The sequence below is a fragment of the Microcaecilia unicolor genome, chromosome 7 (assembly GCF_901765095.1).
Source record: "Microcaecilia unicolor chromosome 7, aMicUni1.1, whole genome shotgun sequence".
Classification (NCBI taxonomy): Eukaryota; Metazoa; Chordata; class Amphibia; order Gymnophiona; family Siphonopidae; genus Microcaecilia; species Microcaecilia unicolor.
The window spans coordinates 172,770,337-172,787,187 of record NC_044037.1 but is presented as its reverse complement, the minus strand read 5'-3'; the positions used below and the strand labels follow the sequence as shown (position 1 = coordinate 172,787,187).

General features: G+C 44.3%; 1 protein-coding gene across 1 annotated transcript in view; it reads left to right on the top strand.

Moving 5' to 3' along the window:
• Positions 1 to 16,851, top strand: part of FAM117B (family with sequence similarity 117 member B) — a 262,157-nt gene that overhangs the window by 111,611 nt on the left and 133,695 nt on the right. The window contains exon 3 of the mRNA XM_030210480.1: positions 11,661 to 11,753. Coding sequence (XP_030066340.1) covers positions 11,661 to 11,753 — 93 coding nt within the window. The remainder of the gene's footprint in view (positions 1 to 11,660; positions 11,754 to 16,851) is intronic.

The window sequence follows — 16,851 nt, the reverse complement described above, 5'->3', positions numbered from 1 at the left end:
TCACATATAAGGTAGTGTTAATAGCTCTTCTGCTAGAAGATTTAGCAAACTTCAAGCCCTTGTGTTAGACCCACCTTTCGCCAGGATCTACCATGATGGGGTTGTCCTCTGAACCCCCCCCCCCCCCCCCCCCCACACACACAAAATTCCTCTTTAAAGTGGTATCAGATTCCCTCTGAGTCAGTCTACTGTTGTCTTCCTAAGCCACATTCTCATCCTGGAGAAGCAGCACTGTATACCTTAGACTGCAAATGTGCTCTATTGTGCTATCTAGAGTGTACAAAACGTCATAGGAAGTCTTCCCAGCTTTTCATGTCCTTCGACCTTAAATTGGGGATTCCCTTCAGCAGACATACAGTCTCAACTTGGTTGGCTGACTATCTCCTACATGTATATTCAGGTTGGACCGATTCTTCATGGCCTTGTCACTGCTCACAATGTAAGAGCCATGGTGGCTTTAGTAGCCCATTTCCGCTCAGTCTCCATTGAAGACATTTGCAAGGCAGCTATATGGTCTTCTGCCCACACTTCTGTCACTACTGTCTGGAGCAGCATTCTAGGAGGGATAGCCAGTTTGGACAAGCAGTCTTGCAGAATCTTTTTACTATTTACCAACTTTGCCCTCATCCCTCCCTCCCCACCCCTTCACCAAGCTCACTATAGTTGCAAAATTCATTTGTGTTGTGAGCTTGGTAACTAGTGAGACCCACATGTGAGAATATTGTGCCTGCTTGTTCTCGGAGAAAGCTAAGTTACCTATCTGGAGCAGATGTTCTCTGAGGACAGCAGGCATATATTCACATCTCTCCTTCCTCCCCTTGGAGTTGTCTTCTTAGTTTTAGTACTATACTTCTGGTCCTGCACTCGAGCATCGGGTGGAAAGGCACCCACTCATGCGTGGTGGGGGCTGTGCCTCAAAGATTTAAACTGACAGTGCACTTGGCAGTGTCTACACCCGGGCTCTGTGGCTGACATTGCCCACATGTGAGACTATATGCCTGCTGTCCTCGGAGAACACTTGGTACAAGTAACTTGGCTTTTCATACCAAACCTTCTATCAAACCACCGATGGTGGTTTGGGATCTCAGTGTCATCCTCACAGTTGCTCATAAAACATCCTTTTGAACCACTTCATTCCTGTTCTCTGACGTTCCTCACATATAAGGTAGTATTCTTAATAGCGGTTATTTCTGACAGAAGAATAAGTAAATTTCAAGGCCTTGTGGCAGACCCACCTTACATCAGGTTCTGCCATGACAGAGTTGTACTCTGAACCCAGCCAAATTCCTCCCTAAAGTGGTATCAGAGTTCCACCTCAGTCATTCCATTGTACTTCCTGTCTTCTTTCCTAAACCACACTCTCATCCTGTACAAGTAGCACTGCGTACCTTAGACTAGAAGCATGCTCTATCGTATTGTCTGGTGTGTACAAAACCTCATAGGAAGTTCTCCCAGCTTTTTGTATCCTTCGACCCTAACAGATTTAGGGATACCCATCACCAAACATACTATATCTACTTGGCTGGCTGGCTGTATCTCCTACACATATTCTTAGGCTGGGCTGACCCTTCTTTCCCGGGTCACTGCTTACAGTGTAAGAGCCATGATGGCTTCAGTAGCCCATTTCTACTCTTCCTCCATTGAAAACATTTGCTCATTACTGTCTGGGGTAGCATTCTAGGTGGGATAGCCAGTTTGGACAACCATTCCTGCAGAATGTTTTTACTATTTGTCAACTCCGCTCTCTGGCCCTTTTTTTCCCCACCAAGCTCACTATCTACTTAGTTGCAAAAAAAAAAAAAAAAAAAAATCATTTATGTTGTGAGCCTGGTAACCAGTGAGATCTACATGTGAGAATATTATGGCTGCTTGTCCTCAGAGAAAGTAGGATACTTACCTGTAGCAGGTGCTCTCGGAGGACAGCAGACATATATTCTCACATCCCTCCTGCTTCCCTTTGGAGTTGTCTTGTTAGCTTTAGTATTTATTTTATTTATTTATTGTATACATTTCATATAACATCCAAAGGCCTACACATAGGAAACTAAGTGGTTTACAGTGAGACTAGGTGGCTAACAAAATAAAATCAAAGCAACAAGACAGCAGAATAGGTAAGAGAGAGACATAGACTGAGTAGAGTGCATAACATAAAACAAGGCAGCAGTACTGATAGCACACAGAAGAGAAAGTCTGGTGGCGGGAGGAAAGCAATCAGAAAAGAGGTGGGTTTTGAGGGCTTTCATGATGAGAGAGAAGGCTGATTCCTCATGAAAAGGGGCAGGTTATTCCAGTGCTTTGGGCCAACATAACGGAATCAGAGTCACGGGAGGAGGAAAAAGAGAGCTGCGTGGGTGATAGTAGGACCAGGAGATTAGAGTAGATACATTGAAGGGGTGCATAGGGGGTTAGGAAGTTGAGATAAGCAGGAGTGGAAGAAGACCTTGACATAGACTAGAAGTAGCATCTTGTATATGAAACGGGCTGATACAAGGTAACCAGTGGTCAGAGTGGAAAAGGGGAGGGGGTGATCTGATTGAAACAGTGGGAATTGTGGATATTTAACTGCTGTGGACTGAACTAACTATAGATGCTTGAGGGAAGACGCTGGTCCACGCTTGAATGTTAGGTGGGAAGGCATGCATGGTGGGGGCAACTGTCTCAAAGATTTAAAGTGGCATCACCCACATGTGAGCATATATGCCTGCTGTCCCTGGAGAATAGTTGCTACAGGTATGTAACTTAGCTAGATATATATAGACAAGGAAATAAAATTCCAATCGGGCAGGGAGCAACAAATATATGCATCGGTAATACTAATCAAGAACAGCGAGTCTAAAGGATCCTGATTTTTAATTAATTTTGAAGTAATATTAAGCAGGGATAGCAAATAACTATAGTATATTCTGGGCAATACTGGATAAAAAAAGACTGATTATTTTTTATAACAATATTTAAAAGAGCTAGATCACTTAACCGCAACTATATGAAAAACCTGCATGGCTATCTGTGCTATACTGACATAAGATGTTTATAAATAATGCTAAAACGCAGCTATATTCAGGACAACTCATGTATTCATTTAGGTCATATTGAAAAACATGGCAACAGTGGTACATAATAAAAGGCAAGCATTCAATGATCAAAAATAATTATAATGATAATTAGACTTACCAGACAAGATATGAAATCTTGAAAAAAAAAAGTATAAGTCTTCAGAGACCCAGCAAATATGAAAAGTCTGTGAAACGTATCGTGCGCTGCACTTACTCTATGGTACTTAAACCGCTAGGTGTGTAGTGAATTGTGGGTTAAAAGGATTAAAGAAAACAACAGTTGTTAATGTGGTGAAAAAGTAGAGTAGGCTAGAATCCACAAATACACACTATCTTTATGGTACTAAAATTGAACTTAATCAATTGAGTGTCCCAATGGGCACAGTTATGTGAACAATACAGCAATGGAAACAAAATGCAGTTCAGCCAAAATGCATGTAGAGCTGATTCATCAATGAGACAACGAGCATACCACAAGAAGCTGCCCAAAATGGTAATTGTTTGACTTGTATGAAAGGCACATTTGTGGGGGCACATTACATATTACCAAACTTCATGAAAAGCCTGGTAAAGAGTGAGAAGTATAGACAAGCAAATGGTGATATTTGTATTCAGCACTGTGGATTATATATTGCACACACATCTCTCACTCGCGATTCTTATTCCAAACTATCCAAAATGATACATATATTTACACTTCCTTAGTCTCAGCAGCAGATGAATCCAGGAACTGATGGGTTGTATCCGCCTACCAGCAGGTGGAGATAGAGAACTGAAGAGATATAGCAGTGACCCTGGACGTCCAGCTCCTTATCACTTCAGTATATCTCTATCTCCAGCAGGTGGTGGACGGATTCCATCCAGCTGTGGGGTTCTTCTTGAGGAGGCTCCTGGGCTGGTCTGCCAGTTTAGCTTGGGGGCGTGTGGCTGAACGGTGCCCACCTTAAGGACATACTTGTTTGGCAGGTCCCTGTCCTACATCGTCTCCTCTGTTCTCTTTAGCTCCCAATGCTGCAAAAAACAAACAAAAACCCCCCCCCCCCCAACTTCTCCTCACAGCATTACAGCTCACAACTGGGGAAAAAAGAAAGAGGGGGCCGTCTAGTATTCTTACCTCTTTAGTGAATGGCTGCCGGGCTGTAGGGAGCGGGGGTGCAGTGTAACTCCTTGTGAGAGCCGCTGCTGCTGCTTGAAGCAGTTTTTGTGCCTCTGTGAGTACTCTTCTGTTTGACGGCGTTTCTTTTCTGCTCCGGGAGGGGGGTACGGACTGTGCTTTGACAGCAGGAGTTAAATGTTGTTCCCGCTGCGCCTCTCACCGTTCCCACACATCTGTCTGGCTACGTCAGAGGCGGTTGTGGAGCCGGCGCCGTTTTCTGCTTCTGAGCCTTCTCGCCTCTCTGGTTCGACTGCCTTGGCCCTTCACTGCAGCAGTGCTTTCTGAGGGACTTTCTAATGTTTATGCTGCTGCCCCTTTGGGTACAGATTTTCTCCGGAGTTTATCCTACCACTGCATCAGGCTATTTAATGAAGAAAGGGTCCCCGGTGCCCCCCCCCCCTCCCCTCCTCAAGGGCTTTTACTAGAGGACAGAGAGGCTTCTCTTTCTCAGGGAGATTTTGGCTCTATCTTGCATCTTGAAGATCCTGTGGCTAAGCTTATGAGGATAACTTCTTTGCCTGAGGAAGGGTCGTTGGGACCACATTCTCCTCATCCTTCCATTTTGGCGGGATCTGGGTAATCTGGCTGGCCTTCTAGGCTAGAGGATTTGGAAGAGACTGAACTTCTCCCTGCTGAACTGGATGACCCGACAGCTGTAAGGATATTTCATCGTGATGAGCTACCTGCCCTGATCTCGCAGGCCTTGGAAACCGTGACTATTTCAGAGTCAGAGGTACAGGCATCAACCTCAGTCAGTTTCAAAAGGGCAAGTACTCTGAAACCTACTAAGGCTTTCCCTATGCATGAATCTATTCAAGAGCTGATATCCGCTCAGTGGTCTGACCCTGAGAGTGTGTTCACAGTGGCTAGGGCTATGGCCCAGCTTTATCCGGTGTCTGCTCCTACTCTAGACTCCTTTTCGTTACCTAGAATGGACGCTTTGGTTACTGCAGTCACCAAGAAAACCACTCTTCCAGTGGAAGGTGGGGTTGTGCTTAAAGACATTCAGGATAGACGTCTTGAAGCTTCCCTTAAACAATCCTTTGAGGTAGCGGTCCTGGCCTTATAGGCCTCAATTTGTAGCTCTTATGCGGCTAGGGCATGCCTTTCTTGGTTTCAGCGGGGTTTGGAACAGATTCCAGATCCTGCTTCTCCCTCGCTTGCTGGTGCTCCTATGGAGGCAGCTCTTGCTTATTTGGCAGACGCCCTTTATGACTTGGTCAGGGCGTCTGCTAAGCAGATGGCTTTAGCGGTTTCGGCTAGCCGGCTCTTGTGGCTGTGCCACTGGTTGGCAAACATTGCTTCTAAACAGTGCCTTACCAGACTTCCCTTTAGGGGGAAGCTTCTTTTTGGTGAGGATCTTGAAATAATTGTGAAAGACTTGGGAGATTGGAAGTCTCAGCGGCTCTCGGAAGATAAGCTCAAGTCTAATGCGAGGTCGGCCTCTTCTAAACTTCGTTTCCGTGACTCCCGCTGCTATTGCCCTGGTCGTAGTTCATCCTTTCAGTGTTCTAGATTCCAGCAGAGGTCTTCCTTTCGGAATGACAAGTGATCGTTGGCAGCGGCTACCAGACCTCAAGCTCGACCTACACAATAATGGTGCGTAGGTCTGCTCTTCGGTTCTTTCCATTGGAGGTCGGCTGACCCTATTTTATGAAGAGTGGACCAAGATTACTTCAGACCAGTGGGTCTTGGATCTCATCAGAGACGGCTACAGATTAGAATTTGCCTTGCCCATCACAGATTTCTTTTTGGAATCTCGATGTGCCACAAAAATCCAGAAGAGCGACAGTAGAAGCCACTTTACAGGCGTTGCTAGACCTTGGAGTGGTAGTCCCTGTACCGTAGACTGAGGTACGTTCTGGTCGTTATTCCATTTACTTTGTGGCTCCTCGAAAAGGAGGTTCCTTCAGGCCTATTCTCGACCTCAGACTTGTGAACAAGCGTTTCCGAGTTCGCCATTTCTGAATGAAGACCGTTCGTTCGGTGATCGCATATGTCCAGCTGGGAGAGTTTCTCACGGCTCTGGATTTGAAAGAGGCGTACTTGCATATCCCCATTTGGCCTCCTCATCAGAGGTTTCTTTGGTTTGCTGTGCTAGGTCGTCATTTTCAGTTTTGCGTGCTGCCCTTTGGCATGGCTTCGGCCCCTTTGCACCTTTTCCAAGGTCATGGTAGTCGCCACGGCCTTTTTTCGAAAAGAGGGGATCAAAGTCCACCCTTATCTGGACGATTGGTTGATCCTGGCAGACTCAGAACAAGAGAGTCGGTCAGCCACCTCTCGAGTTTTGCAGTTCCTGCAATCCCTAGGTTGGGTAATCAATCTGCCCAAGAGTCGTTTGGTCCTTTCCCGTCGTTGGAGTATCTGGGAGTGGCTTTCGACACAGCTCAAGGACGTGTCTTCTTACCAGAAGCCAGGAGACTCAAACTTTGTTCTCAGATTCGCTGTCTTTTCCAAACTTCCTCCCCTAGAGCTTGGGATTATGTCCGAGTTCTCGGGTTGATGACAGCCACCCTGGAGGTGGTTCCGTGGGCGAGGGCTCACATTCGCCCTCTCCAGCGTGCCCTGTTACTTCGATGGTCTCCAGTCTCTCATGATTACTAACGTCAGCCTCTTTGGCTTCCTATGGCGAGGGACAGCATGTCCTGGTGGCTGTGTGCCCCCAGTCTTCAGAAAGGAATGCCTCTGACGTCCCCACAGTGGGTCCAGGTAGTCACGGATGCCAGTCTCTCGGGTTGGGGAGCTCATTGTCTCCACCGGATGGCGCAGGGGTGTTGGTAGGCGATGGAAGCGAAGTGGCCCATCAACAGGCTGGAATTGAAAGCTGTGTCGCTAGCCCTTCAATCCTTTCAGGATCTTCTGGAGGGTCAGGCAGTTCGAATTCTCTCGGACAACACTTCGGCGGTAGCTTACTTCAACTGACATGGAGGCACTCGGAGCAGGGCTCTAGCCACAGAGGCCACTGGCCTTCTGATTTGGGCGGAGTCTCATTCTCTGTCAGCGGCTCACGTTGCAGGCCAGGACAATATTCATGCGGATTTTCTCAGCCGTCATCTTCCGGGTGCAGCGGAATGGGAACTGGCGACGGAAGCATTTCTCCTGATCTGCCAAAAGTGGGGCTCGCCTGTAATGGATCTGATGGCAACCAAATCCAATGCCAAAGTTCCCAGATTCTTCAGCAGAAGAAAAGAGGTTGACTCTGCAGGGCTAGATGCCCTGTTACAACCTTGGCCGGAAGCCAGTCTCCTTTATGTCTTCCCGCCGTGGCCTCTAATCAGGTGTCTTCTGCGTCGGATCAGACTTCATTGCGGTCCGTTAGTTTTGGTAGCCCCAGATTGGCCACGTCGTCTGTGGTATGTGGATCTAGTTCGACTTTCTGCTGGAGCCTCCACTCTGGCTGCCAGTTCTTTCCGGACTTCTCTATCAGCGCCAAGTTAAGATGGAGGACACCTCCCGCTTTGGTCTGACGGCTTGGCAGATTGAGAGGGCAAGATTGAGAAAGAAGGGTTATGCTGACTCAGTCAGTACCACTTTGCTTCGAGCCCGGAAGCGTTCCACTACTACAGCTTATGCCAGAGTATAGATCAAGTTTGATGCGTGGTGTGCAGAGCGGGGTTGGTCTCCCCTTAAGATGTCTATTTCACAGATTTTGGTATTTCTGCAAGATGGGTTGCAGAAGGGTTTGGCTTATAATTCCCTTTGGGTTCAAGTCACTGCCCTTGCCTGTTGCCATGGTCAGGTGGCCGGATCTTTTCTTGTGGCTCACTCCGATGTGACTCAGTTTTTGAAATGAGCTCTTCACCTTAGACCCCCGATACGATGTCCATGTTCTGCATGGAAGTTGAATCTTGTACTTAGCGTGTTACAGGTTCCACCGTTTGAACCCTTGCGTTTGGCCTCTGATAATGTCACTCTGAAGACAGTGTTTTTGGTTGCCATTACCTCGGCACATAGAGTTTCTGAACTGCAGGCGCTGTCATGTCGGGAAACCTTTCTTCAATTTTCAGACTCTGGTGTTACACTGTGGACTGTTTCCGTCCTTTTTTGCCTAAAGTCATATTGGCTTTCCATTTGAATCAGCCACTTTTTCTTCTTTCCTTCTGGAGATCGGATTTTCCGCAGAATTTTTCTCTTCTGTTGGCTGTTCGTCGCTCTCTCCTCCACTATCTTCAGATGACGAATGACTTTAGGTGTTCGGATCATCTTTTTGTCCTTTTGTCAGGCCCTAGACGGGGTTTTGTTGCTTCCAAAGTGACTATTACTCGGTGGCTTAAAGAAGCCATTCTTTCGGCTTACCTTGTGAAAGGTCAGATTTCTCCTGACAGCTTGCGTGCCCATTCGGCTCGTGCACAGGCTATCTCTTGGGCCAAAACAGGGGTCCTTTCTCTGGACAACATTTGTCGAGCGGCCACTTGGGCTTCTTGACATTCCTTTATTAAGCATTACAGATTTGATGTTTCGGCACAGGGGGGATGCGCTTTTTGGGGCTTCCCACCCTAATTAGGGGATTGCTTTGATACATCCCACCTGTTCCTGGATTCATCTGCTGCTGAGGCTAAGGAAGGTAAAATTATGTCTTACCTGATAATTTTCTTTCCTTTAGTCGCAGCAGATGAATCCAGGATTCCTGCCCTTTATTGTTCTAGCCGCACATTTCCTTCTTCAGATAGGGGATCCGATTTCTAAGATTAAGATAAAATGGAGAAGAAAGAAAACAGGTTACTGTAGTAATTGTTATTTTCCTAACAAGTTCAAGTTATGTGTTTGGCTGTTGCCGCATAGTTGTGAGGAGTGTTCTTGTTTCAATACTTTATCCTTATCCTCTGCTTTGGGGATGCGACCTATACTGAAGTGATCAGGAGCTGGACGTCCAGAGTCGCTACTATCTCTTTGATGTTCTCTATCTTCACTTGCTGGTAGGCGGGTACAACCCACCAGTTCCTGGAGTCATCTGCTGCGACTAAAGGAAAGAAAATGATCAGGTAAGATATAATTTTACCTTACACTGAGAATAATGGACAAGACTCGGATGTTATTATAAAAAGTTAAAGCTGTTTGTTATACAATACTGGCAGCAAATGATAATAACAGTAATCGAAGACAATGAATTATGCAAAATTACCTAAACTGTTGGCAAAGGGTCCTAAGTACCAAAGGAACTAAGGTAGCGCAGCTAACCCCCAAGCAATAGCAGTTCAACCTGACAGATGATACCACTCATGAACACTGGATCCAAAGGCAGGTCAGGAACTGATGAGGATGGATCGAGAACTCAGGCAGCAGCAGATGGACTTGTCCCTACTGGGTAAGAGGATATGCAGGCAGGTGATACCACAGATTAATGAGCCTTCATCTAGTGGCGGGCTCAGAGCTAGCTAGTTGATGGCCGCTGTCTCAGGTCCGTCAGATAACGCTCGCTAGCCAACTAGCTGATAACACCTTCAAGGAAAGGGTTTTATACCCTCTCCCCCAGTCTTGGTGCCAGGTTGACTGGAACATGATGACCTGATGTCCTTGTACTGTCCCAAAAACAAAAATTGTTGTCGCCAAAGTTGTTTACACAGTATGGAAGACAGAAAAGCAGATCAGTAGTAGATATATATAAACTTTATTATTGCTATTTCATAGAAAAAAGCCCTACTGTTTAGTAATATGATGGTGCTTCCCCCTGGTCTTTGTACTTCTTGAAAGGGTAGACAGGTTTACGTTTACCCACTTCACTCCTCTCTTTTTATGAATCTGGATTAGCCTTTTACATGTTGGTAGTGGAGGGAAAGGGGGGGGGGGGGGGAGAGAGATGGACAGTAGTGATGGGAGGGAATCAGAGAAAATAGGCAATGCTAGATGGTGGGATGGGGGAAGAGATAGAGAGGTGGGGGATGGGAAGAAAGAGAAATAGGACAGTGCTGAATGGTGGCAAGATAGAGACAGACAATGTTGGATGGGGGGGGGGGTGTAGAGATGAGATCTGGATGGCCAGGTTTGGGGAGGGGGAAGAAGAGAGGAGATGCTACATGTCAAGGGAGAGAAACAGGGGTGATGTTAGATGGCATGGAGGAGATAGAAAGGATATGCTTTATGGTGGAAGTGGGTGAAGAGACAGGACATCCTTCAAGGCTTGATAGGAGGGAAGAGACACACACAAAGAGGAGATGCTGCATGGCTGGGGAGGGGAGGAGATGTTGGAGATCCTGGATCGATTTGAGGAGGGGGGACATAGAAAAGAGATGCTGTATGGCTGGGAGAGAGAGACATTCCTAAAGAGAAAGGAGATGCTGCATGGTGGGGAGGAGAGACGGTCACATACACAGGAAATTCTTTGGGTGGGGGAAGGAAGAGAGAGAGATAAATAAAGTGGAGCTGCTGAATGGTTGGGGGGGGGGAGGGTGAAAGAGAGACAGACACTGAGGCCTGATTTCTGGAATAACATGTTAAGGCTTATAATATTAGCTATGGCCCACGTAAGGTCAGTTTCCCTGGATGAAATCTGTAAAGTGTTGACCTCGTGTTCAGTGTTCACATTTATGGTTCATTCTTTGGAGACTGAGGGGGAAGTTATCAATGTGGGCCATCATTAAGATATGTTTATCTTACTGTTAACCCATTTGTAACTAGGTCTCATTGCATAAAATGGGACCGGTGCTAAAATAGTACGAGTTAGTGGTAAAATGTCTTAACGGTAGCCCACTGAGTCCCAATATGACGGTAGCATTGGTCAATCTACCTACAAAGTTTTAGAGTAGTAAAAACCAATTTAACCCTCCTTATGGGCCTATTTTAATTATTCTAATTTGTCTTCATAAATAATGTTGGCCTCTTGGCTTTATTTTCAGTTTCCCCTTTATTTGAAGGTAATCCATAGTTAAAGATTTCCATGCTTGTGGGGTTCATATCCTGGCTATCCTTAGAAAGCAAAGTTGTTTACCTGTAATGATTATTGTCTGAGTTAAAGCAGAATATTCAGCCCACACACAAAGCCGACCAGTTCCCATAGGAATTTACTAATATATTAGAATAAAGGGGACGTTGCATAATGATGTGAGAACAACTTATATGTGATCAATAGTACATATAGAAAGCTCTGGAAAGTTTTCCAAGAAGATCTGGTGTTTAGTTTTATTGATGTCATTATCCTGGAAATAGATTGCATATCCCATTGTACTTGGGATGTGTATATGTGTGTGAGTATATATATATGTATATATATATATATATATGTATATATATATATATATATATATATGTAATATTTTTTTAACAATTAAGTTTTGTTGTATTGCAGGTGGTTAGTTACAAGTATTTTAAGTCCAAATAATTCTTGTATGTTTATAAAGAACTTCATTATAGGACCTTTATTGTAATCCTGTGTGAAAAGCAAGTAGTATGATACTCTGTAGACCATATTACCATTAATTAGCTTTTTTTTTTTTTTTTCTTTCCCCTTTCTGTAGACAGAGTGTGCCTGGGCTGAAGAATACTCTGAGAAGAAGAAAGGATCTCATAAACGTTCAGCATCCTGGGGCAGCACAGACCAGCTCAAAGAGGTCAGGATTGCTGTGTGGAGAAGACAGGAGTGAAGGGTGGTTGTGTTATATTTCACAAAATAGCCACTAGGAAACAAAATTGTTACCATAAGAACTTAGTGATAAGGAAATGTGTGAGCATGCAGTAAACTTGGATCATCCTCCCTTTGCTGGTTTGGGCAACTATATTGGGGATTTTCCCTGCCCTTGGCTAAGCATGAATAGGTCCATAAGATGTTTCAGATAGATTTAACAGTGAAGATTTATACTATATGAGTGACCTAGGATAGGGTAATCCATTTCCTAGGCTGGATGGTGCTGAAAATGTTGTGATTCAACATTTTACAGCCACTGACAGGTGAGGGAACCCTTGGCTCAGTGGTGAAACCTTTTGACCAAACTCAAAGTTCACAAATTATATGCTTTGAAGTTGTGGTCCTTCTCCAGAACCTTCACTCCATTGACCAGGGAAGAGGGATAGAAGTATAACAGCAAATTTTAAAGAGCATACTTAATAGTAGGATTTCTCAGACCATATAGTTTCTCATGTGTAAATTGGGTAAAACTTCATTGCCAACAGAGTATCTACAGTATCTCTTCCAGTGAAGGGCCCTGTTACAAGTTCAGGAGGAAAAAGGGGGTTATACACTATAGGGGACAATTTAGACAGAAGAAAATCAGGCTTAGAAAACAAACAGTCCCAATAGCTAAAAGTGGTAAAAACTGAAGAGCAAATATCCCCTTGTAGAGTGCAATATTTATGAGGGAGCCACATTAAGAAACGAAGGGGACAAGACCCAACAGACGATTGTTCTACATGGATCCAAAATTTTTGAGGGTTAGCTTGGAATCACTCAAGAGCATCATGCGCCTCAGTGGCTCTATAATACCATAAAACATTAGGGACCCCCCAAGCCTCCCTTCTTCTGATCCCGATAAGAGAATGGGGTAAGCGTGGACGTTTGTTAACACAAATGAAGTGGAAAAAAAAAAAAAAACGATCTTGTAAACCTAACAAAACCCCCCAAGCTAGGTGAATAGGAAGAACCTGAAAAAGATACATCAAACGAGGGAGAATATTCATCTTTAGGGTGGCAATTCTACCAAACCAGGATAACTCAGAAGATCCCTATAAAGATCCTTCAAAAGGGGGGAATAGTTAGCAACAAACAAATCGGTAAATAATGGTGTTAACGGAACACCCAGTATTTAATTATTCAAGTTACCCATCGAAATGAAAAGAACTGTTGAAGGGAACCCAAAACCTGCGAAGGAATCCCAATTGCCAAAGCCTCTGACTTACTCATATTAAGTTTAAAGTCCGAAACCAAAGAGTAGGTATTCAAGATCTGCAGAAGATTAGGCAAAGAAATCATGGACTTGGTCAAGGAAAGAAGAAAGTCATCTGCAAATAAAGCCAATTTAAATTCCCGACCAGCAACTATTCATAATTGGTCATGGTGGGGGATGGGGTGCTTTTTTTTTTTTTTTTGAAATTTTTATTGCTAAGTTGGAGGGTAAATCTTGTTACTTCATCTTGATAGCAGTAACATGGCTTTTCTTTGAATAGTTATGTGATTAAGTCTGGGAAGGAGGGGCGGTACACAGGAAGGGGGGAGGGGCGAAAAATGTTAAAACCTTGAGGATGGAATTTCTTACTCTGTTTTATTCTATATGTTGTTCAATTAAGTCATATCATACAGTACTTGTTGAATGTGTTTAACTTGCTGGATTCACAATAAAAATTGTTGAAACACAAATTCTCAACCAGCTACAGTAATACCTGAAACATTCGGATCAGAACGCACAGCTATGGCGAGAGGCTCCATTACTAGAGCAAATAGCATAGGAGAAAGAGTACAGCCCTGATGAGTACTCCTAGTCAAAGAAAATATGGATGAGTTACCACCATTCACCTGAACACAAGCTCTGGGAGAGGCATACAAAGCTTGAATCCATCCACGAAATCCAGAACCAAATTCAGAGCCCTCCAACACCCTCATCTTAAAGGGCCATTGGACCCTATCGAACGCCTTCTCAGCTTCCAGCCCAAGGAGGCAAACCAAGAGATTGTCCTTTCTGGTTACATGCAACAAATTAATCATATGACGAACATTAGCCATGGCCTGTCTATGGGAAACAAAGCCTACCTGGTCCGGATGAGCCAGGTCAAGTTATACCAGGGCAACCCAATTAGAGAGAACCTTAGCTAATATTTTGACATCAGAGTTGAGAACAGGTATAGGACAGTAAAAAGCGTGTTCAGTTTTATCTTTACTTGGCTTAGGAATCTGTGCAATCCACGCCTCCATCATAGAAGGAGGAAGAGCTTCACCCGAGAGTACTCCATTAAGAAGCTCAGCCAGAATGGGGGCCAACTTACCCACAAAAGGTTTATAGGAATCATTGGGCAGACCATATAAATCTGGTGATTTCCCTGCAGGAAGATCCCTGATAAACCCTCCAGACCTCCTTGGTTGAAACAGGTCCGTCCAACGTGACCCTCTGTGCTTCTGTCAAGTGGGGAAGTGGATTAGCAGAAAGATATTCCTCAATGGCTTCTAGTCTGATTGAAGAATCGGAGATATATAAATCTTGATAAAAGTCTTTGAAACGCTGACAAATCAGAGAGGATTTACTCAAAGGATTACCATGTCCATCCCCCCACTTTAAGGATTGCACGGTCTGCCTGTTGGTGGCATAATTTAAGGGCTAAAGAACGACCCGGTTTTACTATACAAATATTGATTCTGTTGTTGACCTCTGTGAATTTTGTAACTGCTCTGTGTAGATATGATCCAACTGCAGATGAAGAGCCTGGATTTCGCGCAATGTGGAGGCAGAGCGAGCAACCTTGTGCCTCTCCTGTAACCAGTCAAGTTGAGAGAGACAATTATCAACCTCTAAGCGCTGGGATTTGGCTCGAGCACTTGGCCCTTTGTAAAAAAAAAAATAAATAAATAACCCCTAATGACTGCCTTAAGGGCATCCCAGACAATCCCAATGGAAGGCCCAGAATCCAAATTAATTTCCAAGTACTCCTTAAGTAAAGATCTATAACCCCCAAGGATCTCATCATCCTGTAAAAGGCAAGTATTTAAAGTCCATCTCTGATCCCTCCCTTCCTCACAAAGAGAAGGAATCTGAGCCCAAACAGGAGAATGATCAGAAATTGTGATGGGTCCAAATATCCGAAGTGCATCCAGCATGCACCAAGGAGATGTCGACTAGGATATAATCGATCCGAGAATGAGTCGTGAGAAAAGGAATAAGACTAATAATTATGAGACGTCGGATGGGATACCCGCCACAAGTCGCAAACTCCAAGGTTGCGAGCAAAGTTCACCAATGCCCTAGAAACCCGAGCAAGTGAGGTCAAAGCATCACCTGACCTATCCAATGTTGGGTGAAAAGTAGCATTGAAGTCCCACCCCCCCCCCCCCTCACACCCCACACCACAGTCTTACCATAGGGATAAGACAAAAAAAAACTTTACTAAGCCTGATAAAGAATCTCTCCTGTGAGTCATTGGGGGCATATACAGAAGACAGTGTAAAGGCTACATTATCCAGCAGCAAATTTAAAATAATATACCTGCCTTCAGGATCTTTCTTAATCTTCTCTACCTGTACCTGCAAGGAGGAATGAATCAAAACAGCAACCCCTTGTGTTTTGAAATCATCAGCCGCTGAGGCACAGAAAACATAGGGGTAACAAGGATGTGACAGGAATCTCTCATGTTCCCTCTTAAAATGTGTTTCCTGCAGAAATACCACATGGGGATTAAAGTATATTACTACTTTGAATAACTTTTGATATTTTTGAGGAGAATTCAAACCATTAATGTTATAGGACAAAAACTTTACCTTCATATATGAAGAAAATCAATTAAGCAAACGAGTGGGAAAAGCGGGCGGGATGACGCATGGTGTTGCAGGCCTTTACCGGATTGCCTAATGGAATGACGCTCACCCTCCTTCCGAGCCATCAATGTAGCCTTGCTCATTCTGGATTAGCCTTCTAAATAACAAAAGTAATGAAAGGAGACTAAATGTGGGCTGCATGGTGGCAGATTTTGCTATTAGAGGTAGGAAAGTGCAGGAGCTAAGAACTCAAGCAGCCATCCAGCATCGTGATGTCACTTCCTCCCCCTCCTTTGATACATTTTTCAAAAGGTTTGAGACTGCATTCCTTCAGAAGGCTTGTTGGGTCATACTTATCAAAGTTTGATAAGGCCTGCATACAGTAACACAGTAAATAATGACCCGCATGGTCCATCCAGTCTGCCCAACAAATTATTCATACTTAAACACTTGACAATTTGCCATTATACCAACCACATATAGGTATGATACAGTCTTGGGACAATTTTTTATAACCAAAACTAATCTCCACAATAAGATATTTTCTCCTACCCCGCTTGAGATACATAGCACCCTGACTTGTAGCATATGATACTAAAGCAATATACAAAACACAGATTTGATCTTCTTCTGTCTTTTGCCATTTGCAGGACACAGACTGTAGAAGTCTGTCTGGTATTGGCCTTAGTTCCCTAACCCACACCTGTCTCTTGCCATTTGTGGAACAGACACCATAAAAGTCTGTCCTACACTGGCCTTAGTTCCAAACTACTCCTGACCAATATAATAACTCAGCAGTTGTGCTTTATTACTTTATTCTTATTTAGGTAACCCTTGTGCTTATCTCACACACTTATGAGTTCCTTGACTGTTTTTGATTCTACCACCTCTCCAAGAAGGGCATCCGCTAACCCTCTCTGTGAAAAAGTATTTCTATGAGTACAAGCAAGCTTATAATTCTCACAAGTGGGTGACATCAACCTGCGTCGCCTGATCTGAGCTTTGTGGAGCACGAGACACACTCCATTGCACATTGCCGAGTGCCTTCCCACCTGCCGCGAGAACGCAGTCTCAGATCTTTTTCCACTGCGGTGAGGAGAGGGCATATTTTATTTTTTCCCATCTCACATCGCTTTGTCCTAGAGAGCTTTTTGGGCCTTTCATCTATTGTTTCATTTATTTTTTGTCCTTGATTGTGTTCCTCTTGAGGAACCCCTGCCCTTTTATTTTTCCCTTTAAATCTTAGTGATTTTGCC